Source organism: Heliconius melpomene, chromosome 20 (genome assembly GCF_056956725.1).
Source record: "Heliconius melpomene rosina isolate 202511_hmr_F chromosome 20, ASM5695672v1, whole genome shotgun sequence".
Classification (NCBI taxonomy): Eukaryota; Metazoa; Arthropoda; class Insecta; order Lepidoptera; family Nymphalidae; genus Heliconius; species Heliconius melpomene.
In genome coordinates, this window is record NC_140408.1 from 6,371,357 (window position 1) to 6,396,751 (window position 25,395).

The following is a 25,395-nucleotide window of genomic DNA, read 5'->3' on the forward strand; positions in this document are numbered from 1 at the left end:
GCAGGGGCACTAGCGTGCGACTGTAAATGCCACAGGTTGTGAGTTCGATTCTCACTCGAGGAATTGAAATGATGATGATGTAGAGACAAAGTGTGGCATTGAGTTCCACTACTAAATTCAGCCAGATGGAAATATCTTAATGGGACTTGAGGGTCTTAACACTAGGTTCCCAAGATAGGGATCCCTCAGCCTACCGTCCATTTATAGATATTTCTCGACATTTACTCAAAAAGTATTTAAGAATAGTGAATATACCATGAGTATATATAATAGGTACTATGAATGTAAATTGGATAATATTTTTAATAATCTGAAACCGAATGTATAGAACAGCCATGGATTAAATAATCGGCGAGGACATATCTATACATAAATGGCTCTATATTATTTACCAAAGGAAAGTAAAATGTAAATTCTTAAAATAAGCTCATAACCTCTTTTTGTTATTGTTTTCTATCTACATTAATACATATATTATCTAAGTATAAAAAAACAGCGAGCCTCATGAAACTTAGCGACGTTATGTAATGCAGCGATGTTGCATTTCAGAATATGAACAGAATATTCTCACCATTCATTCACTTGGCGCGCTTCCCTTGCCAACCCTATTTAATACGTGATATTCCCGAGCAAAATATAAAACTTTATAAAAAGTTTAATTAGACTATTTTTTCATTTTTAACAATAATAAAATACTATGTAAGTAATATATATGATATACTAGTAAAAAATACACAACACATATAAAAATTTTACAATATTAAATTACACAAGTACTACATATCGGTACAACCTTATTATTAAGAATTCGAAGTGGTAAAAGCTTGAGGAGAAACGTTTTTTGTAACAATCAATGCTAAATTGAACCGATACCTCGATTGTCAATCTCTCCATAGTAAGTATTGTATGTAATTGAAATATAAGAAATACATTATATTTATATTATTATATATTCAGTATTATCCTGGAGATTCTTCATCTCTAAAGGTGCTGAAGCATAAAATGTTATATGATAACGCCCATAGCATCCGAGAGTGAAGCTTTTACGATACAATGATTACTCGTGTGAAATTTTAGGTCCGTAACGGTGACGTCAGAGGGTGACGGGTGCGGGGGGCGAGGCGCGAGTGGCGCGCGCCGGCGACGGTGGCACCCCGGCCGCGACCGCCTCGGCCGCCTCTCAGCCGCTGCGAACACCGCGTACCTATCTGTTGATCTGTTGCGCGCCGAGCGCAGAGGTCGCCTTACGATCGCGGACTCGCGGTCCTCTACGCCGCCCGCCTTACGAGGTGCATTCGTAAACAAAACACTACCTGACCACTACGGACACAGTGCTATAATAATCTTAATTGAAGGCTTATGTGTTCCCAGCAGTTCATGTGCTCCCAGCAGTTCGTTTCGTGAAGTAGTATACGAGACAGCGGGGTAAACGGCCCGTCGGCCGCCCACGGTCTGTAGTAACTGATGCTATAGTAACAGCATCACCAGACGAAAGATCCAGGGGATGCACCGAATATTTGCACCACTTTGGTATGTGACTTCATTAAACATATTTTGCCACTAATATTTGTATTTCTTATCTCATTTGCTGATGTTCAGAATATTGGCATATTTTTTTCATTTAAGTATTATCACTATCAGTTAAGATAAGATGAGCTGAATTAAGTAAATATTTGTTTACACTTATTCATTCATAAATAGAATAGTTAAGTAATATGTTCAGTACATAAATGTACTTATATAAGAAAATTGTAAAAAATGTAGAACTCTTAATAGAAATTAAAATATACTCTATTGACCTTAAAATTAAATTTAGATTGTCAAAAATACACAAATGTTCATTTATATTTTTGGTATCCATTTTAAAATTTACTGTTTAAGACAAACAATTTTTGTATATTCTATAAAAAAGATATAATCCTATGACACTTAAAAAAATAAAAAAAGATATAAAATATATTTGTTCTACTACAATAATATTACTAGAATATAATATGTATAATTAGAAAAATAATTTAAAAAAAAGTTACATTATTATATGTTTTTTTAAATATACAATAACTCATATACTATTTGCGCTTTTTAAGAAATAGAGATAGATAGATAGTGGATCTTATAAATTTTATAAATTATTTATAAATAAAAAAAATCAAGCTTCTAAGTCTACGAGCAGAGTAAGATACGAGCATTTTACACATCGTTTCTGCTGCATTTTGTATGAAATACGCTTTGTAATCAGAACCTATAGGGTTCTTCCTGTAAACCTACAGTTATGAAATTTGGCACGTAGTAAAAATTTAAAATATAAATAAAGGAAAATATCCGAAAAGTGAAAGTTTATAGGTATTTCATAAAAAAAAATAATTATAAGTTTATTAATGTAGTTCATTTCATATAAAAGACCAAAAGAAACTAAATAAAGTATAGTCCGCAAAGTTTTTTTTTTTAACTTTTATTAGTTGTACTTTGGTACGGAACCCTCGATGGCCGATTCCAACTCGCACTTGACCGATTTTCTTTGTCAATGATATCATACGAAAGCAATTCTATAGGAAAATTGGAATTGAAAGGAATTGAGCAAATAATCCACCTGATAAAATAAAACTGGTACATATGCCATTTCAATATTTTATCGACTTCTAAATACGTGCAAGCTTAAGACTGAAGTACTTGAATTTAATAGTAGGTATTACTTTTATGAGTTATGAGAAAACACAGATTCCCTTTGGAAACGATGGTATGGTCTGTTATACACCTAAACTAAATCATGGATATATTTTTTTTCCTTATATTGTTAAAAAATAGGTCGAAAAATATTTTACTAAGACTAAAAACTCTATTCTTTCTTAGACAGCCAACTTAAATATCACCAAATTTCAATTACGCCAGAAATGTATAATAGTAAACAATTATTTATACTGTCATAATATCAATAGGAAATTGCAAGTTACCTTAAATTTTATTAAAAAAAAATGTTTTACTTATACAGGCGATATGTTAAATACTCAGATTCATCAAAGCTTATGTAATATAAAAGAGTTTAATTTTTGAGTGGCACACTGTATCATTTAACTTGCTTATACAAACAATCGATAAATCTTTTGAGATCTGAGATTTAACTATTTTTATTAATATTCGAATATGTTTTTATAAGACATACTATCAATAGACGTTTGCTAGCATTACATCGTTTTTATTTGACTGTTAACGATTATATATATTTTTATGATGTGTACCAATTATTTGTTAAAAAATATTCCTGTTTTTTTCAGTATTGAGTATCAAAGAAATTTCAATATAATTATATTGATGCCCTTCAGAAGCTAACCATATATAAAAATCTATGTTTACATGTTACAAAATTTATGTAAAAAATTCAAGTATCATATTAAAAATCAGCTTCACGCTGTATCCCGCACACTGCAGGGTAGACAGAGAGAACGTAGCATTAAGACAATCCGTTCTCCATTTTCTGCCGGATTCTGGAGGCATTGCGTGTTGAGTGGCGGAACTTAACGCCCCGCTTGTCTCTACATAAATTTAAATAAATATTTCATATAAATATCAATGTTAATGTTATAATATTCATATCAAATAAAATTATTGTCATATTACATAAGAATAGCTCTTGAACCGATTTTCCTATGTCTCTCTACATATCTGTACATATAATTCGAAGTGTAGTTTGCTACAGTACGACTTATGTCGGCGATGCGACGTTATCGGCGGCCGGCGTTACGTTCAATACAAATCCTGCCAATAAAACCAACGCATCGCTGCAATCAATGTCGCTCTGCTATCGTTACTATTTTTTACCTCTACCCTATATCAATATATAGCAATAACTAAAAGAAAGTTCCAAGGCAATTTCATTTATAATAATTTGCATTTACTATGTGTACTTAGATCTAATAAAATTATGTGAGATTTAGGATTTATTTACTTTTATCAAATATGTTATATGTTACAAGTATGTTTTAAAAGTGGGAACTGAGTGTTATACTAGATTCCCAAATTTACTCAACCTACCCTAGGTAGAGGGAACCTGGGAACCTGGCTAGGAAGCTTTGTGTGGGATAGGGTGAAGTTAATAAAATATATGTAACTATGAATATCAGATGTATACTTGCCTTGTCACATCAAAGTTAATTTTTATTTCATTATATACTTAAATATTTTGGGAATATTCTCGCATATCCATCACCTACTATGACGTGAGCGACATGAATTCAATTTATATTCTATCTTACTTGCCGAGAGTGCTACAACGCGCTTCTGGTGCTATAAATAAATATAAATATTGGTGGTGTAATTGATTGGTATTTATTTTATTTTTAGACATTTTTTATATACAATTTCGTTTATAAAATAATAAAACGACGACAAAGAATAAAGAAATGATTTTCCTGTGTTTATTAGTTATAATCAGATTATTTTTACCATTAATCGATTATATTGTTTGTACGATTGAAGAAAATATTTTTAAGCTTGGAAGTGTTTGTTTGACCTCAATAGTGATGAGATAATACGCCATGAACGGTTCTCTACGTGATATTGACAGTGAAACGCTATCTGTATAATGTAAGATGATACTATAAGTAGTACATATAATATATAACACAATAAATAGTAAATATTAAATATTTCATTTAATAGAATTGTTAATTAAATAAAAACAATGGAAAATACGGGAAATAAGGAACAAATGCAAATGCTGTGTGCGGGATACAGCGTGAAGCTAAAAAAAAGGAAAAAAAAGTAAGTAATTAAACTCTCAAGGATTTTCAAGTCAAGTCAAGTCAAAACTCTCATCAGTTTTGACTTGACTTGAAAATCCTTTCTTACCCTCTCACGAGTATAATATCACAAATACTGTATTCTAAGCTGCGCAATAGCAGTCTGTGCCATTTGTTTCCACAAAGGATTTATTCAATGCAGTTTTAGTAGAAGAATCAATATAATTTTCGAAGTACCCTTTTACGAAGAATAATAACTGGCCCTCTACACTTAGCTTTTATTCTCATAGGTATTTGTTTTAAATACTTCTTAGTTAATTTCTTTTATTTTTCAAAAAATAATTATCAGGTTCAATGATTGATATTTTATCTTGCTTTCATTGCTATTTAAATATTGCTATGTAAAGAGCTTATATTCAGGTGACAATGATTTGATATTAGTGAACGTACAAAAAAAATTCCCGATTTCACACTTGAATCTCAAGTACTTGAGAAAGCGAATCTCAGAAGTTCTCTTCCATGTCTATTTTTAAGACGTAGAGCACCAAAACTAAACTTTGATACAATGGTCCACTCATACGCATTTCATGTTCATTCAATAAATGCTTAAAAGTATTGGTTATGAAGAGTTCTTACTATTCATGAAAAACTTATAGTAAAAATAGGCTGGTCACGAATCTATAGACTAAGTAATTTTTATCCCAAAATTTTTAACAATTTCTTTTATATTATATACATAATTGTTTCTACCAATAGTAATTTAAACTTTCTTAAATATTTTATAGAAATCGTAAAATATCTACTCCGCTACACCTTCATATGTCATTGTTTACTTTATTGTAATGACAACAACATAAGCATATAAGATATAAATATATTTGTATTGCGTAATGCATAACATCTGTAACAATATGAGTTAACACACGTTGATTATACTATGATAAATGTGATATATTATTAGAGGAATTATAATTAGTCTTGGATCCTGAAGGCTTGAGGTAATAACATACGTTGATGGTTTCTGAAATGCTAACCGCCACTTTGATCTCGTGTCGACGTTAACAGCATCTACATACTAACAATGCCTATAGATTCTCTTTAAGTAGTACAATGGTTTCTATGATATATAAAGGTGATTGCGATAATATTAATTGCGTGGAATAATTGCCTTTGCATTAGTAATAATCACATTTTATTATATCATTAACTAATAAACCATTATCACTTGAGTATTTATATATGTATGTAGAATGGATTTTGCGATAGTAGTAGAGGGAGTCTAGGCACAGATTAGTTAATATTAGCATTATATTTTATTGTTATATAATAAACAGTACATTTATCATTTTTGGAAAATAAAAGATCATGTAGTATTTCTTTTATTCTATAAGTGTGTTTCTCCAATCCATCCAATGGAATCCAATCCAAAAATAAAAATAAAATGGAAAAATCCAATGGAAGGCAAAAGTATCACAAATATTTTGACATGGCAACATATTTTTTTAAACAAACACGGAAAGAAAAATAGTTCAAAGAGAACGCTCCGCTCTGATCTGATCGTTACTTTTCACTAGAGACTAAAATTACATCTTAGTATTATTTATTCGTTATTTACTTGAAACTTCAATCATTTTACGACTTTACCATCGACTTAATTTTTAAAATAGTGTACAACTATTTAAGTCGAAGCCTTAAAGATTATCGACGAGCATGTCCCTAAGCCATTAAACGTTAATTACGAATGGTTTAATGACACTTTAATTAAACATTCGTGATCAGTCTTTATATAAAGATTTAGTGTTTTGAGGCTTTTATTTAAATGTTTATCGCTCCCCGTTGGTTTGTCATCCGTTTTGTAACTCAGTTACCAAAACAAAGCTCGAAGGATAAATTTAATGCTATTACAGTATTTTTTGACAAAGATTCCTATTGGTATAGATCATATTTATCGGATAATGATATGGTTTCAGCTATGAAATAGCATTAAATTTGAAATATATTAATATTATCCGTATATATTTAAATATTTTTATCTTACATTCTAAATCAGTGGATTAAGATCGGGACTATATGACGGCCAGTCTTCAGCTTTTAAAACATCCGGAACGTTCGTTTCTAATCAAGATTGGGTAGATCGAGCTTTATGGCGGTTTTGGCCGGCGCCGAGTCCTGCTGAAACGACCATTCTTGTTTACTGAATATGGTGTTGTTAAGGGGCTTACCTTCTCAAGAATTAGAATTGTATCTTGATGCACTTGTGCCAATGTTTTGATATCTTTTTCACAAAAATATGGCTGTCAATTCTTCTTAGCTAACACCCCACCAAACCATCACTGAGGTCGGATAATGCCCAAAGGTACTCTGTTGATTAATTAAGAAGCTTCTGTAGAGCTTTTAGCACAAATTAACAAAAACATTTTTGTTTTTTTTATTTGTTAAAATATTGCTCAGTTGTAAACATTTTCTCATGCGTAAACAATATTTTTCTGTGACCTCTCTTTGGGTACCGTTTAAGTTGTTGTTTTAATTTTAGAACTCTATTCTTTTTTTAATTCTTATTATTAAAAAAATTACCACTACGTCCCTTATAGGCCGCAATCCATCGTTTAAAACGTGACATGGTTCTAGGTGCTATCTTCGTCTCCTACAATAAAATCATTTGCTTTCGGGTAGGGTTTCTACGAATTCTTTCACCTACTGCTTTGATTACCTTTTTCATATGAACACTACGAGCGGCCAGATCTTTTTCTGTCACAAACAGTACAGTACAGTTTCATTGTACCTATCAATAGCTGACACAAACATTTGACTAATACCAAGCGTACGGAAGATTTTAAAAATTGGATCCATACCTAGTTTATATAATGCAATCACAGAGGTTCGATGCTCTTTCACCCATTATCCCTCTCCCTTTTAATATCACAAAATATTTCACAATATATTGGCGGGAAAATAAAAAAATGAACACAATGAACAATCGTATAAAAATGACAGATTCCAAATTCAAAAGTGACATTTTATTTATTTTTAATTGTAAGAATATTTATTTCCAGACTAAATATATACATACATATTTATCAGCGATAATAATAATAACCTTCAATATATTTACATTTAAATAAAACAAATAGTCAAATACTTGGTCCCATGATACCCTATTGCTTTATCTCTTGTCTATATAATAAGACACTGCTTGTTGCTTGACATCACTCAATGTCATTTTTCACAATCAAATTGGAGCACTCATCTATTTTAATCAAAGTAAATATTATCTGTGCGTAGAAGTCGAGCGTGGGTACGCGATCAACCTATTACAAATTGCATAATACGGACAGGAATAATGTCGATAATAAACAATAAACATTCCTAATAGCTTGTTTACAGCGAAAAAAACATTTTGTGCACAGATTTAAAATATCCAAATTAAGATATTATTATTAGTATAATTTTACTTTCTCGTAACAATGTTAATTAATCCAACAGGGATTCCATTTCTAATAACGTCGGCGGAGGGAGAACATGATTTATGACCACAGTTGCCTATTTGTTTCGCCTCCCGAGGATTTCATAGCGTTGTGTCAGTTGAGACCTTCTTATAATATTAAGAGCAAAGTTACTACTTGAATGAAATGAAAATGAAAGCGTTCATTTGTATGATGAATTTCGTAAACGGTTATTATATATGTATAATGTATATGTAATATATGCATGTATGTGCAAAAAAGTGGAGGCATAGGGAAACTAGTGTTAAGACACTCCGTTCTCCACTTTCCGCGGAATTTTTCAGGCATTGCGTGTTGATATTATAAATGTATATTGATTTTGTCTTTATTTGAGCACATTTTTTGTTTGTTTGAGAGGGAATATCCACCATTCATTGTTTCATACAATTTTCCTTATTGATGTGTTGACTCTACCAGCCCGGAGCAACGTTGAGGTTCATAATTGTCTAATATAGGAAGGAAACACGGAGCTTTCAATAAATAATTTTAAGTGTATTATTTTGTTGGAAAGTACAAAAGTCATATATATTTTTAAAGTTATGAAAATAATATTACTGCAAACATATCTCTACCACAATACAAGTTAAAATTTTAGAACGTGAAACTTTGCTGAAAACGTACATAATATTGTAATTCTATAAAAACAAAAAAAAATTACGGAAGAACTTACAAATGGAAATTAATATTGAATATCAATATAGTAATGACTTCAGGAAATATAAGTAATAGGTTTATTAGGTTATTAACAATAAATATTCTAATATATTTAGAACATTAGTTTTGTATTTCACACTGTATCCTGCACTCAGCAATGCAGGCATTGGCAACATGGGAATTTAGTGTTAAAACACTCCGTTTCCATTAGCACACTTCCATACTCCACTTCCTGCGGAATTGTCAAGGCATTGTCTTACGCTTTTTATTAATCGCTATGTTAAATTTACTAAATTGAGAAGATAATGTATAAATACAATAAAACGTTATTCTAAATTTGGTTTATTGCACATAAATAAAATACAAACGAACGGCACATTAAAATAGACTTACATAACGATTCGATTCGAATAACGTTTTCTATTTATAAATACAAACCTATACATAATATGTATTCCATCTAAAATGCTTGGGTTACCAATAATAGTTCTTGAGAACAGTATTGTTATTATTTGTATCTAGTGATGGCCACATAAACTGACTGGTACTGATACTGATTTGCTGCCATAACATGTTAGGGAAGGTGACGAGGGTCAAGACTGTTTGAAAACAGACTACTAAAGCCTTTTCTATCTAACTGACATACATAAGTAATAGCATATAACATGATTCCCTTCACTTACCATTAACAAATAAGTCAATTATATTTAAGAGGGTTTCGTTAATTCAGCTTCACGCTGTTTCTAGCATCTAGCATGGTAGACAGAGAAAGCCTAGTGTTGAGACACTCCATTCCTTACTTTTAGCCGGATTCTGGAGGTATTGCTTGTTGATAAGTGGAGATTTCATTCATTCATCATTCCTCGAGTAGAGAATCGACCTAGTGGTGAAAATCGAAATAGTGGGACATATCTCAAAATAATAAAATCCATAGTAAGTAACAATTCACAAGCTGTTGAAACTTTCTCTTCCTCATCCTATTATACCCTCCACTTTCTTTTTTTTATATATCACATCTTAAATATTATCTAAATAGATTACATGTAAAATTAATAATATGGTAATGTTTATAAATATAGTTTTAATATTGATTAAGAATGTTTATTTATTTCAAATGCATTTAGGTTAAGAGGTTGACTATTAGCTAAGTTCGATGCATGTTCGGGTAAAAATAAATGACTGTAATGGTTACGAGCGACCGCAATTGCCATTTCTCATCATCTGCCACGCTGAACGATATTTATAAATACATGTGAAAACTGACCAAACTCATTTGAAAAGCTCGACTTTTATGCATGACAAAATTTTAAATGGTTTATTTTATATATATGGATAATTTTATAAATGCCAACAGAGTATAACAAGAAAAAGGACAGGTGTATCGTTCGATTTGATATTCTCATATTAATATGATTAAAAAAATTTCCGTCCGTCCGTTTTCAGGCCGTCTTGGCGCAGCGGCACAAGGGTGTGACTGTATCTCGACAGTCGTAGGTTCGATCCCCACTCGAGGAAGTGAAATATTTATTTACGTTTATATTTCCATTTCTTTGCTCTGGTGTTAAGGCAAAGCGTAGCGTTGAGTTCTGCCACTCAACACGCAATGCCTCCAAAATTCGGCGGAAATTGGGGAACGGAGTGTCTTATGATAACACGAGGTTCCCTCTGCCCACCCTGCTGTGTGCGGCATAAAGCGTGAACTTTGTTTTATATTTTTTTATCAAAATAACAATAAAAAATAATGAATTATTATTAACTAAAGCTATATTTCATAAACAAGTAAAAAAATAATTGATTTAGAATCAGCGACGTCAAATTAGTAAACATCAAGTGATAAACTTCAATTATCAGACAAAAATTGCAATTTTATTAGGCGGTGTGATCTATTAGCTGGGATTACATCAGTAAATTATTTACAGATAATATAATAAAAATATTTACTTTATATTATATTAGAACTCACTCAATAAGGAAAGTAAGCGCCATTCTTTCAAAAAATATTTATCAATTTCCATAATTTAGCATCTCTTTGAAGATAAAGGCCTGGTAGGTCGGTAATTAAAGAAACGTTTTAATAAAATGCTTATTTAATTAAATAAAACGACCGTTTACAAATTTTGTCTTGGCTTGCGTCTATATAAATTGTGCAATGAAGCAATTTATAATAAAAAAATATACCTAGTTATATTAAATCTTAATATTTTCCTTTGTATTGTTATCTATTTCAATTTAACTCATATATAGTGTAATGATTTTATATAAATAGTTTTTATATTCACAATAATTTGTTATAGAAAAATGTAAATCAACCTGTTTGTTTAATAAAAAGATATATTTGAAAATTTATACATAGAACTAGCGCGAGTTGACAATTTAAAAAAGACGCTTGATGTAATGAAAATTCTGATGCGCATTATTAGATTTGGAGCTGAAGAGGAAAGTGGTCCTCTAGAATAAAATATTGTATTATAATTTAAGATATACATTGTACAAGCCTAATGGTATCTAGCCTTGGAAGAAGTATAAGTTCTGTAAAAGTCCTGAAATATAAATTGTACAAGCCTAATCGTATCTAGCCCTGGAAGAAGTATAAGTTCTGTAAAAGTCCTGAGATATAAATTGTACAAGCCTAATGGTATTTAGCCCTGGAAGAAATATAAGTTCTGTAAAAGCCTCGAGGTGTTTGATTTCTTTACAATAGTATTAATTATGACATCCTCCACTAATACATTATATAGGTATATAAAACACCCTCATATCAGAAATACTACTAAGCTACTCGTACATGCCAGGATACATGTGTATGAAAAAAACAAAGCATCTCTTGTTCATTTCTAGTCAATACGTTAGCTATTCTGAGTTTTAAAATTGCAATTTTTACAGTACAAATAAAATTATTATTGATTTTTATTACTATTGAATTTCTTAATAATAGAAAAGTGGCGTTGCTTTTTGTCTGTATTACAGTAAAGAACATAATATGGTTATAAGCAATTAGCCTAATATCCTTCAACGAGATTAATTGTTACATTTGTCATTGAAGAAGAAAATGAATTTTCATTTTATGACTTGTAAATGAATTTTCATTTCATAAAAACAAACTCATACGCAATGAGAAAACATAATATCGCGACAACCATTAAATATTTCCCTACGATTATACATTTTAATTTATAATAACTGAGTGTATCACGGACATAATGATATTACGTTTAAAATTTATTCTGCAAACATGCCTCACACGATACTTATCGCTCCACAAAATGAGAGTTTGGCGGAAAATTTGAATTTTATATTGCGCCAATATCTATAAAAACTAAGGAACGTACAAAATGTAAAGTCGACAGATTTTATCCATGAAAAACTTATTATGTAACATGTTCAGAATATTTCAATTATTAAATTAATCTATATAAATATACAAAAATATATAATATTATTTCTCAAATATTTGCTTACAAAATGATGAATTGTTCTTTGTTTTTGTATGATGTTAAAATAATTTTAATAATATTGCAGATATCAGTGACGTTCGATATTTTATTTGTCATGTAAAATTTTAATACATGTATTATGCTCTGGGGACTCCCGACTTCGCCCGCTGTAATTAATTATTTTAACTATTAATAGCACTTACTACGGTGCTTCCCTATACAGTACTCGTGAATTCCTTTATCTCTAGCTTGCAGAAAAGTATAGCGAACGAGTAAGCGAGCAGAAGCTCTCTTCGCTCGGAACGTGAACTGTCGCATGCTGTAATGATAACTTATGCTGTAGTCTTTTGTTATTTTATTTAAATAAACATGCCTTACCACATTTTATAAATATTGTAGCAAGATTCTTTTTGTATCCCACACATAGGAAGATGGACCTAGTGTTAAGACACTCCGTTTCCATTAAGATACTTCCATTCTCCACTTCCCGCCGAATTCTGGGGGCATACATTTGTCAGATTTATAACTTTAAATAAATATTTTATTGCCTCGAGTGGGGTTCGAACCTACAACCAGTCAAAGACTAAAAAATATATGATTTCTTTAGTCAAGGCTGCCTATTTACAGCTCATCTTACATTCAACTCATATTATTTATGGATTAGTTATCTTCATCTTATATTACTGCGGTCGAAGCGGAAATGGAAGCACGCGATACGTTTCTGGTTGAATGAACATACCGCGACAATACACTTCTCGCTTTTACGATAAAGATTACAAACTCAGTGAAGATTTATCGAGCTTATCTAGATTTTACCTTTGAATTTCCGTTGTAAAACTAGTAAGGGCAATTTAGTCATTGTTGTTAATAAATTTATTTTAAAATGCTGCCATGGAGAATCTTTAAGGTATACAAAACATAGTAAGATAACTTATCTTTTGTAATTGTGTGCTAAAAATAGCTTTTTGAGCTATAAGAAAAAGAGTGTGGATTTTCATAGTTTTTAATATTTTTTAATCGACAAAATATTACACAAGATTTTTATAGCAGCCATTTTGCTTCAAAGAACTGACATCTAATGAAATTTAACCAGATCCTCCTATCCTAGTCCGAGTTTTCAATCAAATCAACGCTTGCCATTTTCTCTCATATAGATAAGTATAAACAAGAACTTAAAAAACTCTTTTTTCATAACTTAAACCTTATTCTCCATTACCCACTAACCATAATGGATCGTTTTTTTTTGTACTTTTGTAACATATGCTACACATTATTTTTAGGCCTTAGGCCACTACCAGCTTTCAGAAACCTTTCTATTATTAGCTTTTCTTGACCAAGTTGTCCTTCCTATTAATATCATCCATCCTACTTCTGGCTTGTCTGTCTACTTTAAAAAAAAACTGTAAAAGTATGCTATACTTCAAATTTAATTAAAAACCCAGTGTACTCTACATATAATTACGTAATGTAATAAAATTTCTGGTAAACATAAGTAAAATAGAATAAATAAAGTAAAATTATGACAAAACGCGATGAATATTTTAAAGTCACATCCTACATATGAATGTTGGAACTTGGATGTCCTACATAATGTATGACAACAGTAAAAGCTATTTTAGAATGTCATGAATAATATAAGAGCATTATAAACCGTATAAATCGTCTGTGATAAAGTGTAACTGAGCATTATGAATTCATTTAATAGTTTCTGGGAAAATGTTGTCACTGTGTAATAGGAAGCGGGTGTCGTTTACGGAACAAGCCAGTTTCCTCGCCTCGTCGCGACACCGGACGCGCGTTCCTCCCTCTAATTCACATTCAATACCAGTGTTTACATTGTAAAGCTGTTTTTGTTATCTGTGGAAGCTAATAAATCGTTATTGTATATTGAATTTACCTTTTACACATAATTAAGTTTCATTGTCAGCTTGCCATTTTTTTTTATTAAATTTTGACATTTCTTGTTTGTAAATTATTGTTAATAAATGATGAATGGGGGAACTCAACTCCGCGCTGTGTCTTGTTACCAGAGAGAGGAAATGAAAATATTAAGTAATTCATTATTTCATATTTATTTTTATTTTTTGCACCTTTTCGCTATCTTTTATGTAATAAGTCCTTTTACTAATGGTTGCCTGTAAAAAATCGCTTTTAGTGATAAGGCCACCATTGCAACAACCGCCACAGCGTCCCAGCGGCCTCAAAATTAATCATAACTGTATATATAGGTAATATATATTAGACGATCTCGAAATATCTTTGTATATACCTATTGCCATTTGCTACATATTATTCATTTGATGAATTTGGATCCAAACATCTTTAGGGGTAAATATTTAGATAGGCCATATTGATATTATCGTAGCCCATTTGAGAGAGTTCAGTACAACTTTGCAGACAAGCACCAAACATATGTATATCGTCCAAAATAACCCTGAACTATGATAAATTATTATTTATGAATAATATTAGTGCGTCAATTGCCGATAGCGTATAAACTATATCTGTAGTATACTATGTATACACGTATAGACGATAGATTAATAATTAGTTCTCAAGTACAAATAGATACTTTTGGTTTTTGTTTGAACTTCATTTCATACATCATTCTATATCCCTCATATAACAGTGTAGGCAGGCCTTACTCCGAATTTTCAGAATATTATAGAATGATTTTTAAAGTATTCCAATTCCATATTGGATTTAGAAAAATATTATTATTTTGTGTATATAGAGAATTACTTGATTAAATCTAAATTACTCTGTTTATATAAGTAAATAAACAATAAATATCAACATATTTCATTCAGTTTCACTTAATAAAGCATATAAAAACATATGTAAATATAAAGATTTCACTTTATATAAATCAATACGACACGCTTCTATAGACAAACGCCTACGAATTCCACTATAGCAATATCGCAATGTTTATTTTATTATTAATATTCGACTGTTTTTAATCCAATAGGGACCAATTTGTTGTATTTTTTTTAATAATTAACTGATATCTACTGGACTGGTGGTGCCGTTGGGTTGCTACTCAACATCAATGTCTCGAATTTGTGTGGAAAACCGAGAACGGAGTGTCTTGACACTAGATTCTCTTACATATATAAATAGATGACGATCTCTGTAAAAAAGTTACGCGCGTTACTAGTGCAAATATATTAATGATATTCACGCATTTAACAGAGGAGGCAGAGACAATATACTCTTAGTGTAAAGGCACTCCAAGGCGTTTTCCACCTGCTACAAAATTTCACAATATTTTTAAGGTAATAAATAGTAAATTTTAAATAAATATATTTATATTATAAATTCGAAAGTAACTCTGTCTGTCTGTCTTTTACGCATTCAGGGCCAAACCGCTAATTTATTTGTGATAAAATACTCATATATACATGAGGGTCTCGGGATGAACATAGGACTTTTTTTTCTCATATTTGTAATATTTTCGATATGTAGAAATATATTAAAATACTTATTTATATGACATGCAATTTATTCCGCCATATTATTAACAATCGTCGCTATGCGGCCGTTGCTAAGCAACGATTTGCAAAGTTTGTTGTTAGAAAACGTCACCCAAAATGAGCTTGCTTAACGCATCTCTCTATTGAAAGCTGAAAATAATTTCATAAATATATTTAATAAATATTCGTATAGTTCAAGCGGGCGTAGCCGCGTTCGAGTCCACTAGTAGGTATATATATATATTTACATAGACAAACTTTATTTAAAAAATATTTATCACAATTACACCAGTCGGCCTCCCCTCTGTGATTCATTATATACATAGATTACATTATGTAATATGAGATACGTTACACACCGACACAAATGGCTTGTTTGTTTCGCATTTGTCATTCGAAAATGGCCAAAAGCGTTATATTGGCAGTAACAGACAATATGTACCTACTGTGGATTGAAAGGCTTATTTTATTTTTTTTCTATACTTGTAGGTACATGCAGCTTTTAGAAATGGTTGTTTTTAATGTAATTGTTTTTATTTTCCAAAATAGAAAAATTATGATGAGCTAGGTATCAGTTTTTATCGTTTCGTACCTCAAAACGAAGTAACAGAATAACACTTATAGGGTCATTGTGTTGTCTGTTTGTCTGTCTGTCAAGACACAATTATAAAATTCCCATACATGCATACAATTCTGAAGTTAGTACGGAGCCCTTGGTATGCGAGTCAGACTTGCATATGACTAGTTTTTTTTATTATATGGACTTTTATTTTTCACAGCAACGTTGAATTCTTTAATCTCTTTATTTTGATATAAGATAAGAAAAGGGATATAACAGAATAATAAGTAAATAAATTTTCGCCTTTTGGCGGCTGTTTAAGATGGCGCATAAAAATTAACATTATTATTCTTTGCCTTTATAATTAATCAACGTTGAAAGAAAAGGAGTGGCTACACAATAAAAAGATAAGCGAAAGAAAATTAGTTTAGATTCAATTACGGAATGTTAAGATAGAAAGGAAACTGTAGCTTCTCAGCGACGGCAGAATGAAAGTTTAGTTTCACAATACTGTTTTCGATAAATATGGTGGGCTTATTGGAGCTTAACGATGAAGTGATCCTAAAGGATTCTATATTTTCCTTTTGAAGTACGGAACCCTAAAAATAATAAAATACATTTCACTGTTTTTTATTCCAACAAAGCGATTCGTTTCCGTAAAAGAATGGTCCAAACAAATATAACAATACTGTTACGAACAAAATTTCCATTTGGATATACGTAACAAACGTATTGGGTAGTTAGAATAAATAACGTTGGTTCGAACACCAATTAACATTAGCCTGTATTGTTGTTTCTCTATGCCCCAATATTGACTGGTATCGACTTCGATATCGCTTGAATTGTTTATTACTTAATTGGTTCCTGAAGAAAAGCTCCGTTTAAAATTTAATGAAGAAGTTCCCTTTACATTCTTTTATATGTATGTATATGATGAAATAGTGTAAAAATATTATATAATTATTAATTATTTAGTTTCTCAATAATATATTAAGTATAGTAATAGTAGTTACTTGCTTATATGTTCATTCGACGATTCAAAAGTGCTTATAACAGTCTATTTGAATAAAAAATATTTTCAATTTGAATAATATTATTAAAATTTTAATATACCTAGATGAATCTTTCTTTTTTATCACAATATTAAATAAAATATTTAACGGACGACATTGCTGTAGTTCAAATGTCACTAAAGTAAATTTTTACTGAAGTTTTGTTACTGAAGTGGCGAAAAGAAGGGGAAATGTAGAAGATATTCTAAGACTATGAGCTGATTGAGATCTAAGCGAAATAGGACATCATGGTCCGCCTAGCATAAACCCTAGCCTAAACCCTAGTACAACTTAGTAGTTGTAGGCTAAATAGCCTAGACCCTAGTATATCTATTTAGCCTCTACGTATTAGCATTACCTACACATATACATACATATAGGAGCATAGCCTTAAGTGGAAAACGTTTCGTCCTTCGCGTTGGTCGATTTCCGCCAGCAGCAAATATTTATACTGACCTTATAAGGGTTGGTCCCAGCTGAATACTCTCAAATGCTGTGCACGTATCAACCGTATATTACGTAGTTGCTCTGTAATTAATATTCTAAAAGACAAGCTACAAAATGTAACAGAATTTAAAATTAGTATGAAATGGAATTAAAATAATTATAATCTTATTTTTTTCTATCAAGGCGCATTGGAGCATCGTATGTCTGTTTAACGTGATAGTTTTCAATTCCTACTTGAAGGAAGAATTATGTTTAAATTATTTTGATTTCTCAGCTCTAGTAGATGAAGAGCGGCGTTAAGTTCCACCTCTCAAGACGAGATGTGTAAATGATGTCTAAAATTGGAATGAAAGCGGAGAATCGAGTGTCTTAATATTAGGTTTCTACTAGGTTTAGTCTGTTTTTTTATTTATAATAGTTTTAGGTTGATTTGTAGTTCACTTTTTTTTTGTATTAAAAAAAGTAACATTTATTTGTTTAAAAAAATGTTTTTGGGATTTCGTAGCTCAAAAGAAAAAATTAAACATTTATAGGATCACATTATTATACGTCTGTTAAGGACCATTTATCTCGAGATCGTGCAGAGGTAAAAAGCATTATGCATCAATAGAAATATTTATACATCTTTTTTGCTACATTTTGTATGAAATTCGCCACGTGATAAAAAAATTACCTACAATTATGAAATTTAGCACGAAGTAAAAGCTAGATACATGGCCGTTTCCGACTCGCACTTGACCGGAAATTAATTATAAAATAAAATAAGCCTTTATTCACTGACCATTTCAGAATAAACTATACAATAAAATTCAAAAACTTAAAAATTAAAACCATTTAAAAAGTACTTAATTCTAGCAGCCAGTTTTTTGGTCAGGTTGTCCCTCGACATAGGCCTCCCTCATCCTATTCCACTGTTCTCTGTTCCAAGTTAAACTCGTCCATCCTTTTGGTAGACCGTCCTCCCATCTTTTTATTAAGCTTTTTATTAATCACGGCCAAATAATACCTAGATTTTAGCATTAACATTCACCTAATTTTGTACGTATAAATTAAGAATCTTTGTTGTATATTTAGAGTTTGTTAAATAATGCAAGGTTTCAAAGCAAGCGGTAACATTAACAATACCTTGTATTTATTGCTTGTCACGAGTAGGAATAGTGTATTAATAGCAAAACCAAAACTACAATAGACTAACTAAACGATATTTTAACCTACTGGCATATTAATATGCTTTTCCATACGTTACAATAAATTAGGTACCTATATCTAAATGGATTATTATTATTAATACATATTTACCTTCTTTTTAGTTGTATATATGCTTCACGTTATATCCCGCACACAGCAGGGTTGGTGGAGAGAATCTAGTGTTAAGACACACCGTTCCCCATTTTCCGCCTATTTCTAGAGGCATTGCGTGTTGTGTAATAAGTGGCGGAAGTAAACACCGTGCTTTGCTTCGACACCAGAGCGAAATAAATGGACATATTATATATCCTCTCAGTCACATTTTGTTCTTTCGGCGCATATATACTGCTAAAATTATATATGGATAACAATATATAAAATAACATATTCCAATCGTGAATTCTGACACCTGGACAGTTTTAAATAACACGACATTTGACTAAGGCTGAGTATCCAATGTAAAATTCCGATTGATTGAAGAGCTTTTGTGGCAAAATTTTAGTGGAATTTCATATAGCATAGAAATAATATAAAACGGTAACAGCACGGTTGAATAGAAAGGTATTTTGCTTAAACAAGTTAAATACTTGTTCGAGTATATATTTATACATTTTACCTTTACAGTTAGTTTATTAGGCTTAGAAAAGAAATATATAACTTATAACCTTTTTAAATCTTTCTTAGTTAACATATAAAATGAAGCTTCAAACAAAACTTTCCTTATAAGTTAGCCGAAGCTACTGTAAGCTAACTAAAAAATGGGGTGTTTTTTTTAACTGCGCGCTGTATCTCGCACATAACAAAGTTGGCAGAGGGAACCTGGTAACCTAGTGTCAAGACACTTCGTTCCTATTAAGACACTTCCGTTTGCCACTTTCAGCCGAATTCTGGAGCATTATATGAGCTTTACCAGAGTAAAAAAATGAATATATTAAATATTTCATTTCTTCGAATGGGAATAGAACCCACGACCTGTCGCGTTGCACACGACATTGTTGATAATTAATAAAATAAATATTCACATATTACAATTCACTTTAAAATACTCTATGTGTTTATATCTATGGAAATTTCGCTTAAACAAAGCTCGACCCGTCCAAAACATCAGTCCGGCACAATCTGTACGAGTTCAAACAAAGCTTCTTTAATACAAAAGTTAACGTCTAAATATTTCAGACATGAAAAATAATATATCAGTAGCGTTGAAAAAATCTTCTTCAAACTTAACATAAATTTTCTTCTTTCTCATAAGCATAATATAATATTATGGAAAATGATGAAATAGTAAAATATACATTTTTTAATATCAAAAATTTACATGGTCATTACAGTAGAATGATTTCTAAAAATATTTTAACGTCATTGCGGCGCTGTGGAACAAAATCTGATTATAAGCATGATGATTGTGGGCTCGATTCCCACTTGGGGCAATTTAATTATTTCCACTTCTCCGCTCTGGTAAACAAATATGCGATGTTCAGTGGTGGTATTTAACACTCAATTTGTTGAATATGGGCGATAAAAGGAGAACAAAGTGTGTTAACCCTATATTATCCTTGTCTTTCTTGGCGTGCGAAACAGCTTTTTTCATCAGCCTATCGCCGTCCACTGCTGAACGTAGGCCTCCCTCATCAAGCGCCAACCATCCCGGTCTTGTGCTTCTCGCATCCATCCAATGCCAGCCACCTTCTTTAAATCGTCTGTTCATCGTGCTGCAGGGCGTCCTACACTACGCTTGCCTAAGTGCGGTCTCCACTCTAGCACGTATTAGCTCCATCGACCGTCGGTACGTCTGGAGACATAGCCGGCCCAGTTCCACTTAAACAGCTTAAAGCTGATTAAAATATCTGTATTTTCCAAATATATTAAATATAAACCTTATTAAGGTTATATAAACCTTTACATATAACTTTTACCTGCAGTAAACATGTATAGTAATTCGATTGACTCTGTTGACTCTGCAAATAAGATAACCGAATAGCATTTGCTATATTTTGTATTTTCAAGGGGTAAGGCGTCTCATGTACCCTTGTCACGCAATAAGCTTTATTATAAGAGAGAGGTAGAAGCAACATTGAAATTTCAATCCCATTTTACGTGAAAATATAATCATCTTCAAGCATAATAACACATACTTTAGATTATGCTTGAAGAAAAATATTTTTTTTCCAATTTTTATTCATATTGTTATTTTATGTCATTTCGTTATATACCTATTGTTATTTTATGTCATTTCGTTTTATTGTTGTTTATCTCAAATCGTTTTATTATTGCGTTACGTTATTTTAAATTGCTGCTTCCTTTACTAAAATAGATGATTATAATATAAATAACACCTTCAAATATTGACTTTTCAATGGAAGGACATTGAGATTTAATTTTTGTTGATATGATAAATATCATATTAAGCATTAATGTGGATATGAGTATAAATTTATTATTATTTCAGATTGGCGCCACTACGATCAAAGGAGAAAATCATCTCAAAATGACAGCTGTTGCTTTTAATTTTTTTTTTCGAAAATATGACACAAATGGCAAGTATATGTTTTAAATTTTGAGTTATTCCAGCCTTCAATTTATAAGGAATTCAGAAATATTGTGACTGTAATACGACGGTTCTGGGTTCGATCCCCAATCGCGGGAAGGATTTTTTTTTATATTTTCATTTTTCTGCTCTGGTGCCTAGGCAAAAGCCAACAAGCAATACCCCGAAAAATTTAGCGAAAAGTGGGGAACGGAGGTTGCCTCTGCCTACCCTGCTGTGTGCTGAATACACCGTGAACCTGAAAAATAAAACTGGACCGAGAATTATCATGAGATTAGTCACCCGTAATATATAAATCATATAAAAACCTTCTATTCTATTCTTCTACTTCTAAATATATATGTAGAAGCATCAGGGGGGGCCTCAAAGCGGTCTTGGCTATCACTATTCATTTGTGGGCGTTGTAGCAACAAAGGTGTTTCAATAAAAGTCACACTTATATTTTACAATGTCTTATTACTCGTTTTCATAACAGTTTTACAATAAATATCACAAGATTAACAAAATTACAATAGATTAGGAGCCAATAGGTTAATTGGTGAACATCTCACGCCATCGCTGTCAATCAATGACGTCTGCTATTACTCGTGGCTACACCTACTACCCTATTCGGGGTTACCCGCTCCATTTTAAATATTCTTCTAATATAATCCATTACATAAATCAATTAAAATCGAAATGTAATAATTGCGAAATTATAACTAAAACTAATACATAGCAGCGCGCCGTCGTATATTTATTTATAATCGAAAGCCGTCGACTCGACTGAATCGGAGTTATCGCGTTTTGCTGATATCGAGTCGATGCTTGCTATTTGATACGTTTTAGTACATTCTCATGTTTTCTGTGTTATTTCTTTAGAAATTATATTTACTTATTTTTGGATTCCGTTGTTTATAATAATAATTATATGTTGACTTTTTATTATCAATATTATTATATTGATTTTTTGAAAAAACTTTATGTAATTACAAAACTTAAACTTAATTATAAACTTAATGTAACCTTGCTAATTAAAACATGTTATAATAGTATTAAGTGTTTTAATTACTAAATAAACAACAATAATATAAAAAAAATTATTTAATATAAATATGTAGCAAACATTTATCTCCATAAACTTTGTGTGACCTAAATAGTACACAAAAATAAAAACACATTCACAGCACTTTACATTAAACAGAAATTGGTTGCACTGAATTGGCTATCAGCAATCTACTCGAATTTATAAAGAGAGAAATGATGATCATGAGACAACGACGAACATTAAAAATTTACTATTTTCATTCACCAATTAATGTTTTTGATTATATTCACAAAATTAGTTGGTGGTGAGGTGACGCGGTGAGAGGACATGGAGGGCGCGGACGGAAGCGACGACCTGTTGGATTGGGAGACCCTGTACAGCTTGCCAGTGTCGAATACTTCTTGGAACACCACACAATGGATACCTAATGCTTGGAATACCACAGCAGCCAATGCCACTTGGTGGGAGGCGTCCGCGCCCTTTGACTCCCCTACTGCACTTCTGCGCGCTGCAGCGAAAGCCATCCTCCTTGGCTTACTGATTTTGGCAACAGTAGTCGGTACAGTATTTATTTTAATGACTAATTGCTTATGAAATGACTATTGCACAAACAGGAAACCATTAAAATATTGTCAGCTAGTTTCATGGTAATATTATTGTAATAAATGTTTCTGGTCTCATTTAGAGGCGATAATTTGCACGATAAATGTAGAATTTAAAGGATTAATGATGTAGAGGATTATTTATGCAACAATTATTCATATTGATCATATTAATAACTAATATTGCACATTTGCAGGAAACGTATTTGTGATAGCAGCAATACTGCTTGAACGGCACTTGCGCAGTGCTGCCAATCAACTTATTTTATCACTAGCAGTGGCTGATTTGCTTGTAGCCTGTTTAGTGATGCCATTGGGTGCGGTGTACGAAGTGGCCCAACGATGGACTTTGGGCCCAGAGCTATGTGATATGTGGACTTCCGGTGATGTACTCTGTTGTACAGCGTCAATATTACATCTGGTTGCCATTGCTCTCGATAGGTAAGTTGAAATAAATATATTTTAAAACACCACTACGCACTATACATTCCAGAATTATATCGAATTTAGAATGATTTTATAAATTTCATGTTTTTTGTCTACAGATACTGGGCTGTAACAAACATCGACTACATCCATGCAAGGACTGCACGTCGGGTGGGATATATGATTGCATGTGTATGGAGCGCTAGCTTCCTTGTCTGCATTGCTCCACTGTTAGGGTGGAAAGATCCCGATTGGAATCGACGCGTCTCGGAAGATCTTCGATGCGTTGTCAGTCAAGATGTTGGCTATCAAATATTTGCAACTGCATCCTCATTTTATGTTCCTGTTCTCGTTATATTAATATTGTACTGGCGGATATATCAAACTGCTAGAAAAAGAATAAGGAGACGGCACGGTACCACTACACGAGGTGTGGGACCACCGCCTGTGCCAGCAGGCGGAGCACTAGTTGCAGCTGGTGGTAGTGGCGGTATAGCCGCCGCGGTCGTCGCAGTTATCGGACGCCCATTGCCGACCATTTCCGAAACAACAACTACAGGAATTACAAATGTCTCATCTAACAACACAAGCCCCGAGAAACAGTCCTGTGCCAACGGTTTGGAAACAGACCCTCCTACAACAGGCTACGGGGCAGTTGCGGCAGCTTATTACCCAACACTGATACGCCGTAAACCAAAAGAAGCTGCTGACTCTAAAAGAGAACGAAAGGCGGCAAAGACATTAGCAATAATAACTGGCGCCTTCGTTGCGTGCTGGCTTCCCTTTTTCGTATTAGCTATATTAGTACCGACGTGTAACTGTGAAGTCAATCCAGTGCTGACCTCGCTGTCACTGTGGTTGGGTTATTTCAACTCCACCCTGAACCCAGTGATATACACAGTATTCAGCCCTGAGTTCCGGCACGCCTTCCAGCGGTTGCTGTGCGGACGCCGCGGACGTCGCCGTCGCGCCCCGCCTTAGCTTCCTCGCGCGTTCGCCCTTCCCAGTTCAATGGTTCGACTGATCCCAACATTCTAACTCAGTACTAAATATTATGTTTATTGTCTTGTTACATTTTCAGAGATATATTTACACCCCTTTATTTTTTGTAAGTGAGAGTGCGGTTATACATAAATAATATTTAAATAATAACTACCTAGATGATAAATGAAATTATTTTTAATATTTAAGATAATATTAAGTTTTTATAAGTTATTAATGTGAATATTTCTTATTTATATGATCAAAACTAGATACAATAGAACTTTCTGTGATCAATGATTGTAGTCAAGGAAATAAGCTAGGTACTAATTAATATTTTTAAGGACGAAATATCAATAAGTTTTGAAGATGGTTCTATTCAGTTACCTCCAAATATTGTTTTAAATATAATTCCTATAAATAATATAAAACTGTATTTTATTTTACATTTAATTTTTTTATTACTTATATAAATTACTTAATTAATTAATTTATTACTTATATATTCAAAAATCTATCAAGGTCTCTCGCCTATTGTCATATCTCAAGAACAAACACGCTTTAATTAAAATTGATAATTATTTTGTTCTTATCGTCCATTCACCGAAACGTGTCTATATTTTTGTGTTTATCTTTAATATCTTTTCCATTAAAACTTTAAATGAAACACTTTTCAATTGATCGTCAATACAGTGAATTCTTAAATTATGATTCTATAAGAGATTCTGTAGTGCATATGAAATATTTTTATGATAACTATAG

General features: G+C 31.9%; 1 protein-coding gene across 2 annotated transcripts; it reads left to right on the forward strand.

Moving 5' to 3' along the window:
* Window positions 1-1,147: 1,147 nt before the first annotated feature.
* On the forward strand, window positions 1,148-25,064 carry LOC146527764 (5-hydroxytryptamine receptor-like). Of its 2 annotated transcripts, XM_085204967.1 has the most exons (6): window positions 1,151-1,289; window positions 1,375-1,530; window positions 21,499-21,586; window positions 22,923-23,183; window positions 23,424-23,667; window positions 23,772-25,064. In XM_085204967.1, the coding sequence occupies exons 4-6, from the start codon at window positions 22,952-22,954 to the stop codon at window positions 24,631-24,633; spliced, it is 1,338 nt and encodes a 445-aa protein (XP_085061093.1). In that variant the 5' UTR covers window positions 1,151-1,289; window positions 1,375-1,530; window positions 21,499-21,586; window positions 22,923-22,951; the 3' UTR covers window positions 24,634-25,064. The 2 variants fall into 2 exon arrangements, with proteins under 2 accessions (XP_085061092.1, XP_085061093.1); XM_085204966.1 differs by having other exon boundaries at window positions 1,148-1,530.
* The last annotated feature ends 331 nt before the right edge of the window (window positions 25,065-25,395 follow it).

Bases quoted from the DNA above. Each gene is read 5' to 3' on its own strand.
- LOC146527764 (XM_085204966.1), top strand. From the start codon at position 22,952: ATGGAGGGCGCGGACGGAAGCGACGACCTGTTGGATTGGGAGACCCTG. The intron at 23,184-23,423 runs GTACAGTATTTA...GCACATTTGCAG, and splicing joins GATTTTGGCAACAGTAGTCG to GAAACGTATTTGTGATAGCA. The intron at 23,668-23,771 runs GTAAGTTGAAAT...TTTTGTCTACAG, and splicing joins GTTGCCATTGCTCTCGATAG to ATACTGGGCTGTAACAAACA.